We start from the raw sequence: 12,586 nt of genomic DNA, 5'->3' as shown, positions 1-12,586 counted from the left end.
GGGAGACCTCCTGGGAAAAACTAAGGTTGCTGCTGGAAGAGGTGTTAGTGGGGCCAGCAGGGGGTGCTCACCCTGTGGTCCATGTGGGTCCTAATGCCCCAGTATAGTGATGGGGACACTATACTGTAAACAGGCGCCGTCCTTCGGATGAGACGTAAAACCGAGGTCCTGACTCTCTGTGGTCATTAAAAATCCCAGGGTGCTTCTCGAAAAGAGTAGGGGTGTAACCCCGGCATCCTGGCCAAATTTCCAATTGGCCCTTACCAATCATGGCCTCCTAATAATCCCCTTCTATGAATTGGCTACATTACTCTGCTCTCCTCCCCACTGATAGCTGATGTGTGGTGAGCGTTCTGGCGCACTATGGCTGCCGTCGCATCATCCAGGTGGATGCTGCACATTGGTGGTGGTGGAGGGGAGTCCCCATTACCTGTAAAGTGCTTTGAGTGGAGTGTCCAGAAAAGCGCTATATAAGTGTAAGCAATTATTATTATTATTATTATTATTAATATACCATTCAGTTAAAAAGGTAGTCTACAAACTGCAGCTACAGTACAATGATTTTTGAATTTGCACCAGTATATATTTGACAAATTAAGTTTTCTGTATGCACAGATCACATTTGGCTTGTGGGATTAGTTGTTGTTATTCAATATAACTATGAGAAGGATAGGGGAATACTAGTAATCAACATTCAGTTATATAAAGGCGTATATAAGTCAATTTTTTGTGTTCATACTTTGATTTTAAATGCTGGAGATATGACCAATCTTAATATGGTGGGACAAACTATCCGAATTTGGGACTGTCCTGTCAGCTTTTGGATGTCTGGTCACTCTAACAGATATCTGAGCATACAAGTAGTACTACAGTACAGAGCACAGTGATGTTACGTTGATGGTATTTGACATTTTACAAATCTATCAGTTAATAGGCCTGTGGAATTTAGACGGCTGGTTTAGTAAATATTACATTTGGATTATTTATTTGGAATATCTGAAAGAAAATTTAGTAAAACTCTTCATGTTTCTATGGGCATTTTTTTAATGATCTCATCCTGCAGTTTGAAAAATAACACAGTTTTTACACAGGAACAAGTCATGAGAAATAGGCCTACTTCATGTGATATAAATGAATCAAAAGAATGGTATGATTTCAGTAAATGTACTGTATGACTAATAATTTGAAAGGTCCAGTTGGTGGTTGATTCATTAAAAAAATGATGCAAGACGGTGTGAAAACAGATAACTGAACACTTGTGTTGCTGAGTCACATAGTTGTCAGAGAGAAGTGAGCAAGACATTGACTCTTTGACATATTTGTGCTTATGAACAAACGTGAAAATGTCTCTTGAGTATAGTATTTTAAATGTATAAATCATTTAATCAATGCAGTAAAATATATCACATGATAATGCATTAAAGTAACAAAGAAAAGTGTTTTTTTGCAAAAAGAAAATTTGTTTGCATAAACAAATAATGTTTATGCAATTTGCAATACTTCTGAAAATATTTTGTGTGTATACCTTAAATCCATTCATTAGGCAGATTAACGTAATGTATTGTCACAGCTGGCTTAAAAAGGAAAACCTTTTAGTAGATGAAAAGTAATGTAACACTTTGCCGTAGTTTTGTAAATTCTAGTACAAAAACTAGTAATATGTTCTTACGTTTTGAAGGAACGAAAGACTGGTATTTGTTATAAACTATATTTTTTCAATATTAAAATTAAACTTATTTGAACATAAGTATGAACATAAGAACATAAGAATTTCATTTTTTTGTTTACATTATGTGAAATGTGAAAATATACAAACTCAAAAATTAGTTCAGTACATTTAGGAATAGGACAATGCATCTGTAACAACCTGGCAAACCCAAACTCACAGCCCCCAGACAAAATGTCAACCAGCCATTTTGCGTGTGGCCTCAAACACCTCCCGATGCAGTGAGAATATGATCAGAAAGGCTCTCTGCACCACCTGCCCCCACTTAATGGGTTATTAACTCATCAGCACCGGATACTTTAGCCCTGCCCTGTTCTTTTTCTGGTGCTCTGTAATTTGTTTTTTTTTTTGCCAGGAGAAATTCCCGCATGATCTCTCCTTTCTGTGCTAACCAGTATTCCGCCTGAATCTGCCTCGTCTTTTGACATGCCTCTTTGCCTGGGCCTTTACCACAAGCCTCAATTACTCCCCTTCATTATTACAGCTGCTGACTGGGTGTACAGCACATCCTCTGCCCTGCCTGTCTGCTTGCTTTCACATGGACCTTGCAGTTGGATATCTCAGCCTGTCTCACAGCCACGACATTTCCCGGGTCAGGACCATGTCCTAACAACAACATGTCCATCTTTCAAATTAAAATAGTATAATGTGTGACATCTGATGTTTATTGAAAAAATTAAAATATATACAAATAATGTTTATACTGTAGATATAACAGAGACAACATATATACATATGGCTGAAACATGATTTTCTTTGCTATACATTTTTACTAATACAATGGCTTGGTAATCCCAAAATTGAATGAAAATTTTGGATATCAGGCACCAGCAAGTAGGTAACCCTGTTTAAAGGAGGGTGCATTTTGTGTTTCTTATTTGCCAGCAGCCATATCACCCAGCAGCTCACAACGGGCAACCCACTGAAGATAAGCAGGTGTGAGCCTGGTCAGTACCTGAATGAGAGACCTCCTGGGAAAAACTAAGGTTGCTGCTCGAAGTGGTGTTTGTGGGGCCAGCAGGGGACGCTCATCCTGCGGTCCTGATACCCCAGTATAGGGGCCGTCCTTTGGATGAGATGTAAAAGCAAGGTCCTGACTCTCTGTGGTTATTTAAAATCCCAGGGTGTTTCTCAAAAAGAGTAGGGGTGTAACCCAAAATTAACTTAAAATAACAACATTTCCCATTGGCCCTTACCAATCATGGCCTCCTAATAATCTCCATCTATGAATTGGCTTCGTGACTCTGTTCTCCTCCCCACTAATAGCTGATGTGTGGTGAGTGCATTGGCGCACTATGTCTGCCTGCGAATCATTCAGGTGGATGTTGCACATTGGTGGTCCCCATTGGAGGAGAGTCCCCATTACCTGTAAGGCACTGTAAAGTCCCCATTACCTGTAAAGTGGAGTGTCCAGAAAAGCACTACATAAGTGTAAGCAATTAATAATAATAATAATAATAATAATAATAATAATAATAATAATAGTAATAATAATTTAGCCATTAGGAACAGGTAAAAGTTTATTCCATGCTGAAAAGAAAAGAGACACAACATTTCAACTGTGAAATCTTCTTCAGGTATGGCTGAAATACTGTGTCTTTTTTCTTTTCAGCATGGAATAAACCTTTACAGTACCTGTTGCTTTGCAGCCAAAACATGCTGATGCAACTACTGTACCTACTTGTACTTGAACGATTTTAGCCATTAGTTGAGAAAATGTTATTGGAAACAACGTTGTAGATTGTAATTAAAACATATTTGAATAACCACTTTATCCAATTCAGAGTTGTGAAGGAACCAAAGCCTATACATACAGTATTTAAATATGTTGGTACTGTGATCCAAAATACTTTTCATTGTCTTTATTTTAATTTGTGTGAAAGAGCATAGTAAAAAAGTGCTGTATACAGTATAGTTTATTGGTTTTAGTATATGAAAAACAGAGAGTTATATGTGCAATGCAGAACAATGCTTAGAATTCTTTTGTCTATTTCCACAATACTATTTTAATATTATTAGCTTACCTTAGCTGTAATATGACCTATTAGCTGGATAACTTTTTGGTAAGGCACTATGTTTTTTTTTCTCAACACATAACAGATATAAAAATGGAAATGATAGAGGTTACACATCTCACTAAACATTGTGAAAATTAATGTTTATCTTAGAATGCTATCAGGCTCCTGCAATGATTTATTACAATCAATATGGTTCAGCTTTAGTATGGAAGAATCAGTCCTCACATTCATTAGGATCTGTCACATGTGGATGCATACCATCATGAAAAATTCACTGGATGTCAAATATGTCCCTTTCTCACCCTGACAGTGGTAATTTCTTTTTAAATTGACATTGCCCTTGAGCGTTATGTGCACATGTCATTATTTACTGTCTCCACCAGAAGAATATCCACACAGTGCCTTGGCAAGCAATGCCAGTAGACATGTTTGGACCAGGTTTGGCATAAGTATCCAAAAGCACTGATGCCTCCACAGAGCTGATATAAGGCAATTTGTCTCCGAGACAAATGGTGTCACACTCTATAGATGTGTTGACTCAATACCAATTCCATGAGAAAACATAAGTTAACAAACACATTCTACTACAGAAACAGGTGTCTTGTTTAATGTATGCCCACTTCTTTTTAAAATTATGATTATGTGAGATTGATAATTTACAGTATAATAATTATTCAATGGTAATTAAGTCATATAAGCTTCACATAATATTTTGCCCCCTATAAAAAATCTTTGAGCTTCCACACAAAGTACAAGAAAACCATCACACCCTTCTCTTATCAGTGGGGTGAGTAAGTGACAAAGCAGATAATGGCTTTTTTACTTTGACCACATTTTCTTTAAAAATATCATACGTCATTCTCTGTAATGTACAAAGCTCAAAGCAACCCCCAGATGGTTGCATGTGAAAATCTGTGAACAACCATTCCTTTATTTCACATCCATCCACTGAAACCATACATTTTTCTCCTTTGATGCATTTATATTGAAATTAAATTAAAATACATTTACAAAAACAGTTGTGTTCTGTAGGATAATTCTACATGGAAATTGCCATATGTTTAACTTTCAGACTCCAGAAATACAGGTAATAGTCAATCGAATGTGTCAAAAGTGATTACGGACAGGATGACAAAAAAAGAATAGATTGTTACACCTCCAAGTGACAAAACTGCAGAGGAAATACTATCTAATGTTTTAACAATTATTTGTACAGTTGAAGGGGACAGCAAAAAGAGAACACCTAAAACAGCTGCACTACATCCACAACACATACTGTAGTTTTAACCATTCTCATTCAAAATGTGAAGTTCTAATATAGATCTAAGAATAAGAGCAATACGATGCCAGAGTAAGACAATTTTAGATGGCACCTTCATCATAGCTTTTATTTACGTGCTATCACTTTCAAAAGTTGTACCTCTATAACAGGGCAATCAAAATTGTTTTACAGCAACCATAAAAAGTATATTGACTTCAATACATAATGTATAATATGTTATTCACAGTTTAATTGTTTTCAGAGCTAACATTGTATTTTAAAAGTGCAGTTGTATTGTTTTAATATGTGTTTTTTTTTTCATTTTGGCTTTTAAAATATAATTAAGAAAATTAAACAAAATATTTATCTATTTGTGCATCTATTTGCAAATCACAATTACAAGTTTACAAGATCCCGAAAGTGTTCTCAGTTTTCCATGTCTTCTTGTTATTAGCAAAGGGCCCTGAAATGTAAGCATGCAAAAGGACATCAAGCTGTGGAAGACCTGATGTTGTAAGAGTCCCTAGTTGTTATTGCTATCGTTAAATTTTGTGGCAAGCAACATCTTCTGATGGTAGCTGATGTTAAATTTAGAAATAAAGTATTTATTTTTCAGAATGTTATAGTGCTTAAACAAGAGTAATCTTGGGTATTTTTAAGATCTACCTGTAAATGTTTGTGAAGTAATAATGGTACAATGTTTCACTTTTATTATCACAACTGAATAATTTTCGGAACAATTGTAATGTTTAACTGCAATCCCTTCTTGCACATGGATATCAGGATATGCTCTGGTTCCCTCATGGCCCTGATCTGGATAAAGCTGTTTGAAAATGGATAGGTGGATGTATTGTTTAATGTTTAGAAAATATTGCTAAAACAAATACATTTAAAATTATGAACAGGTGAGACTTCTATACAGAAAGGGTTGTGGAAAGCTAGCAAACTCCCATGGTCCATTTTGTTGCTACATAACTACAGTAGTAGCAAGGCTCTGTCTTCACTACTACAAATTTCTTCTTTTTTCTCTTTTGAGTGCGAATTAATGAAGAAACACCAGGTTCTGCACCAAACAAAAAAAAAATCTGTTAATTACAATGGACTGTGTTTTTTTGCTAATTTAAAAGGACACTACACATTAGACCTTTGCACTTTTACCACAAGCTATGCCTGATTGTGCCAGCAATACATTTTTTAATGCAATGAGCATAAAAGACTCGTCTTTTTCTTACAATGTTCTCTCTCAGTTTGTATTCAATGCTGACAGTTCAATGAAAGGTAATTTAACATGGTAATAGTTGATAAAGTAAGGACAAGATTATGATTTACTGTACTTTACTTCTTAATTGTTTATGAATGGATAATATCCTGCAGTGTCATTTTAGATGATAAAATGCAGTGAAAGGTACTATATAAAATATATGTATTAATATATCAAGATATCAAGATATTTTCTGCATTTCTAATCATCTCATGTGTGGTGTGATGATGGATTTATTAAGCTGAACCATAGATATTAATAACTCTGAATTGTACTTCATGAAACTAGTATGACTAATTTCATACTGAGCTGTTTGTTTAGTCTCTTATTATTTGGAATGTTTTGAAACTGTCCATATTCTAAATATCTGGATTTTTGAATATGTACACAGTACAGTAAGTATTAATCCTCACAAGATTAATAAAATGACACTTGTTCACAGGATGGAGTGTTTAAGTAACAAAATTTACTTTATTTTTAACCTACTATGCATTTCTACATTTCTGTGTACAGTATAACTGATCTTCAAAATGAATGCCATATTGCAAAGTGATACCAAGCTCATTCATCCCATTCAGTCAATATAATTTTATTTCAATGTATTACGTTTAACAAACTAGAACTACAACAGTTTTGAACAGCAAAACAAAACTAAACAGGAATGGCAAGGAATTAGAAAGAGCAATTGGACATCATTTTATTAAAAAGATTAGATGCATCAGTTCAAACATTTAGACCATTTTAAATCACCCAAGCTATTTGAAACAGTGGTCGGTAAAAATATTTCTATGTAACATGATGTACTGTAAGCAACCTGCTCATCAAAAACAGAATGAGTACATAGATTGTGCTTTTTGATTCTATCAAATTTGTATAATATCCTTGTAAATATCCTACACATACAGAGCTTGATTGTGTTACATATTCTGAAGGAACTTATTCTGACCAGTATGGAGACTATATGAAGGATACAACTGGACTATTTTTAACCTTAAAATATAGATCTAAATACAACTAAAATGCATTTGATCACAAAAGACAAATAAATCATAGTGCACTTTTAAAATATATATTTGAATGACATTACAATAACAGTATACAAAAAAATTTTTCATGAAAAAAAATCGTTTGCATTGGTATAAAAACCAAAGAAAAACACTTGATCAGTGCTCAAAAACTCAAATTATCAAAGCACATTTTTAAGTCTTTTCTACTATAATCATTGACTTGGTAAAGCACTGTATAGAATACTGCAGTCTTAATTTACACATATCTTTTAAAAAGAAGGAACTATTTTCCTAAATAAAATCTTGACAAAGGATCATTGTGTTTTACAGTAGGTATTCAAAGTTCTGTTGTAACACATAATGCACAAATGTCATCATTTAAGTGACATTTCTACTCTAGTATTCTCATCGGGTGCAGTGACATTGTATTCCCCATCCTGGCCATTCACCAGCACCCTCATGCGATCAGGCAGCTCATCAGATTTGGGAAACAGAAGAAAGTCATAGACAAGAGCAGCAGCCACACCTCCACACATGGGTCCAACCCAGTAGACCTGAGATGTAGAAGCAGATAACATTTATATCATTTTTTATTTTATTGTTTTTAAAGAGAAAAAAAAGTTCCTCCCCATGTTCCTTATCTCTTCACTCCAGCCACATCCTCCTCAGTGGTACTCTCCTCCATGTTTCTACCTAAAAACCTTTCATATACAGTCAAACAGCCACAATGTAATGCCTAGATAACAAGGCTTTCACAGTGTCAGCAGCAACAGTTCAAGTCTCTACTATTTCCTCTGTTCCATAGAACCTACTGTAGCAGTCGAAAGTTCAATAAGCATTTACAACCACTTGAGAATTTTAATTTGACTGCGGTCACTACTTAAGAGAGCCTTAATATCACAATGGAACAAGTAATAGGTTTATTCCATGCTGAAAAAAAGAAGAAAGAGAACACAACGTTTCGGCCGTGGAGCCTTCTTCAGGTGTGAGCTCACACCTGAAGAAGGCTCCACGGCCGAAACGTTGTGTTCTCTTTCTTCTTTTTTTCAGCATGGAATAAACCTATTACTTGTTCCTTTGCAGCCTACGCATGCTGACGCAGCTACCCACCAGAATTAATATCACAATGTCTGTTCTACACTGAAAACACAATGTTGTAAGTGTAACATTTTGATACATACTGTATAGCTTAGTTGGTCCTTGTTTACCAAGCTGCAGAAAAGCTAAAGCTGGGTTTGGGGGCTTGTTCAGAAAACAAGGTGTTCTTGAAAATACCGAGGTTGAAAACTCAATGGAAAGCATCAAGATCAATACCCACACATTCTGTGGGTAGACGCATATTTTAGTGCTGCTTTCTCTCCAACACATTTTCATGTTAACTTTTTTTTAAATCTTAAGTAAGACAAATATGTCGAAGTCTGTAATGTAAGTGCTAATTTAAGGTTCCATTATTTGTTTTTAAATTTCACATTCCACCTACCCAGTGGTCTTTGAAGTTAGACGTAATCAGAGCAGGGCCAAAGGATCGAGCTGGGTTCATTCCACATCCAGTATAACTGATCTGGGGAGAAAACCACAGATTTGCATGGGATTGCAATGGTATTTTCTAATTATCCAAATGACAAATTAATACGTGATATCTTACCAGCTGTGCAGGAGAAAACACTCACTGACACAAAAATAAAGTAAAGTGGTTATTATAGGATCTATTTTTTTATAATTAAGCCATGTTTTTTTTTTCCTGAAATGTTCAAATACTAGCAGAAACGTACCAAAGGTCACTTTCAGAATTGTTTTTTTGCTTCAAAACTATTTTTAAAAAATCTAAAAGAAAAAGTGTTTCACAGAATTCTAGATCTAAAATAGCAAGCATTTACTGAGGAAAGTGGGTGAAGTTTAAATTTATTCTGTAAATTCATCATTTGAAAAACATTACTGCTGGCAGCAGAGCAAATTTAGAAAGTGTTTGCAATTGCTCAGACTGCAACACTAAAAGGGTATTGTATCTAACTCTACCGGGGCTTTTAATTTCAATCTCTGCCTCTGACTCAATCCATTTTGCACCAACTGCTTACATACATTTGCATACTGTAGATCAAGTCAGCTGTTAAATTAAATTGGAACTGGCTAGTCATCACCAGTGATTTTTTCCACTCTATGGTGTACATTATATTTCAGTCAATTTCTAAGTGACTTACAGAAGTGAATACTAAGAATTCATGTTTTAATGACGTACAGCAGCAAGGTGCCCAAAGGCCACAGAGAGACCAATGGCAAGGGGTGCTGAGCCAGTGACATCATGCCGTCTCTTATCTGTTGTTGCTATAACACACAGGACCAGTTGAAAGGTGACAAGAAGCTCTATTCCAACACCTTGACTGGAGGTTACATTGTTTAGCTGTAAAAGAAAGACAGATACACATTTTAAAGGTTGAGAAAAAAATAATGATTCTTGTCATCTCTGGATAAAAGATTGTTTACTTTTAAACTACCTGTGAACATTATATCAACAAATCACATATTATTAGGTATCATAAGAAGGTAACAAAGGTGACAAGGAAGAGAAGGCCATCTAGTCTATCTGGTTGCTGATAACTAATTGATCTGAGTATCTTATGCAGGTTTTTTTTTAAGATGTGTGGTTTCAACAACATACTATAGCTGAGTTGCTTTCTCCACACTCCTGCATTTGTTTGAAGTGTCTAAATAAGAATATTAATCATACACTGATTACAGGATTTTTTTAAAGATGGAATAATCAAAGTATTGATACCCCACTAAATGACACTTTTGGACAGTTTTATTTTAGAACTGATACAGTAATGGTCAATAAGTACAATAAGAGACTGAAAGTGCACTACTTACAATAAATCTAAGTCAGAATATTTCTGTTTCTCACTAGGGACTTTATGTAACTATACATTTTTTTATTTATCTCAGTACATCATTTTTTAAACTTGATTCTCCTCCCAAATTTTATTTTACTGGTAAAAGCAGTTATAAATGCTTCATTGAAAAAGAACTCTGATGTAAAATATGTAACTTCCTTGATGAACCTTTGAATCCAATGGTATTCTGGTTAGTAGCAGTTGAACTACTAAAATTTCTTTTAATATTTTTCCATGTGTTAAACTTCAATATCCACTTTATTTCAACAGTTGAGCTCAAGACAATTTAAAAAAGTCATGCAAAAACGTCCATTATTTACCTTCCATTAATTACAATTAGAGATTAACTCAAGAAAGATCTGGGATATCAAATCTATATGGGATATGTTATCCGAAAATGCTGATGTGTCTTACAGTTTTAAATGAATTTAGTGAGTGATGTAATTTAATTAAGAAACACAAACTAGTGAACAGACCACTAGAGGTCATCATAAACTACTAAACCACTGCTCATTATCCTGATTGTTTTTGTTGGAATATGTACTATACGGTGTTACATTTTTTATTCTTTAGCTAAGAGCTTCTCAACTTTTTTATTATATCACACTAAGGTCACCAAATCGTCCAGGTAAAATATGTAATCTGTCTCCTTGTTCTTTTATATTATACATGTAATATTATTTGTATGTATTATTAAATCAGTTATTCTGTGTCATAGCAATGAACTATAAACAATACATTTAGCACATGTTTAGTATCTAATTTAAATTATAAAATAATTTGTAAAGAAGACCATGAGGCACATGCCACATGTTTCCAGAAAAAAAAAATAGTATTCTGAACATAAATTATGTCACTGTGTGGTTTTACTTGTGCTGTCCTTCTCATTACCTTAATTCACATTCAGGTTCTATTTCTCTGTGCATAAAACACATGGATGAAATCAGGTGGTGTTATGATTATCCAATGCATTTGCATAAAACACACACTCAAACATCTGTGCACAAAATAGGTAAAAGAGAATAAAATATGAATATTTACCTACTTTGTCTAATTAAATTATAGTGAATTAGCAACAGTTGCATACACTCTTTAAAGAAAGTTTTTAAACTTTTTTCTAGAAGCAAGAAAAAACACTCACTGAATTCACTCCCAGTACATCAGTTCCATTCGGCCTGACTCCGTACACAATTCCACTTGCCATCGATGCCCCCAGTAGTTGTGCAATGATGTACATAACAGCCTTGAAGACACTGATCTGGCAACTTGCCAGCATGCCAAAAGTCACTGCAGGATTCAAGTGGGCTCCACTTATGTGGCCCAAACTTTGAGCTAAAGTGGCTATAGCTAACCCAAAGGCTAGTGACACTTTTACCTCTTGGTCAGGACTGGAAGCTTTAGGTTGCCCTACAGCAGCTGATATACTAAGAGAAATAAAGAGAGTAATGCCTATTAGTTCAGCCAGCACTCCCTTCCAAAATGCCTTGCTCTTGAATTCTCTCATCTTGACTGAGGCTTTGCTGGTCTGATGTGGTATCTACAGACACAGAGACGTTCTGGAGAATTTATAGAGTTCAGTTCATAGTGGGAGGAGGGGGTGTTGCAAAGAAAATCAAAAGCATGCAGAATTAGTGAGACCTCAAGAGCTTTCACAGTTGTTCCACCTCTTTTTCATAGGAAGTCTTTATTCATCGAAATAGCTTTTTCTAGAAAATGTTTTATACAAGTTGTTGCTAAGACATATCATTGGTGGTAAATTCCTTAAAATTGTGTGTTGAATATCACAGAACATTAAATATTTAATATTGTTTCAATTTTATTGCAGTTAAAGGAGTAAATTGGTAAAAAGGGAAAATACAGCATAAGGTTTTGATATGTTGTAAGAAAGTTTCTCCTTCATTCTCTTTGATTGTCGTGGCAACTCCTGAACAATTGGGGAAGCAAAAGAACTGCAGTTGTTATTTTGTCTAATCATTTGCATCACAAAGTGAACCTTTTTTCTATGGAGAAAAATTCTGCTCAGAAGAGAAAAGTGAAATCTAAATACAAAACAAACAACTTAAGGAGTTATTTAATGAGACTGCATCTGATCAGAGTTTTCTTGTTCTTATGTACTAATAATGGTCAAACAAATGGGGTTTTAAAAGTATCACATAAGCAATATACAGTATTATAAACAAGTGTACAAAAACAAGGCATGTTGATTAATTCACTTAATCCCATATGTTCACACATTTTCATTCAGGATAAATACACTTACATGAATTTAAAAATCCTGAAATTATAGTACAGTACATATATATTTGATGTGAAGCTTTTATCATACATTTGACTATATTCATAGAAATTTTACTAAAATACGTCTTTCCTAGTAGAAAACTCAAATTATTCAATTGTAAAATGCATAGTTTTAGAATCCTTATAA

At 34.6% G+C, this 12,586-nt stretch overlaps 1 protein-coding gene across 1 annotated transcript; it reads right to left on the bottom strand.

Annotated features, from left to right (window-relative positions):
* Positions 1-6,712: 6,712 nt before the first annotated feature.
* Positions 6,713-11,712, bottom strand: LOC102696388 (aquaporin FA-CHIP). The gene is made up of 4 exons (XM_006634250.3): positions 11,303-11,712; positions 9,510-9,671; positions 8,754-8,834; positions 6,713-7,827 (listed from the first exon to the last, which is right to left on the bottom strand). Exons 1-4 carry the CDS (start codon positions 11,663-11,665, stop codon positions 7,648-7,650), a joined length of 786 nt encoding a protein of 261 aa, XP_006634313.1. The 5' UTR covers positions 11,666-11,712; the 3' UTR covers positions 6,713-7,647.
* Positions 11,713-12,586: the final 874 nt, after the last annotated feature.

This window comes from Lepisosteus oculatus, chromosome 6 (assembly GCF_040954835.1).
Source record: "Lepisosteus oculatus isolate fLepOcu1 chromosome 6, fLepOcu1.hap2, whole genome shotgun sequence".
Classification (NCBI taxonomy): domain Eukaryota; kingdom Metazoa; phylum Chordata; class Actinopteri; order Semionotiformes; family Lepisosteidae; genus Lepisosteus; species Lepisosteus oculatus.
This window is presented reverse-complemented; position numbering and strand designations above follow the sequence as displayed.

Bases quoted from the DNA above. Each gene is read 5' to 3' on its own strand.
- LOC102696388 (XM_006634250.3), bottom strand. From the start codon at position 11,665: ATGAGAGAATTCAAGAGCAAGGCATTTTGGAAGGGAGTGCTGGCTGAA. The intron at 9,672-11,302 runs GTGAGTGTTTTT...TTTCTTTTACAG, and splicing joins ATGTACTGGGAGTGAATTCA to CTAAACAATGTAACCTCCAG. The intron at 8,835-9,509 runs GTACGTCATTAA...TTTTCTCCCCAG, and splicing joins CCTTTGGGCACCTTGCTGCT to ATCAGTTATACTGGATGTGG.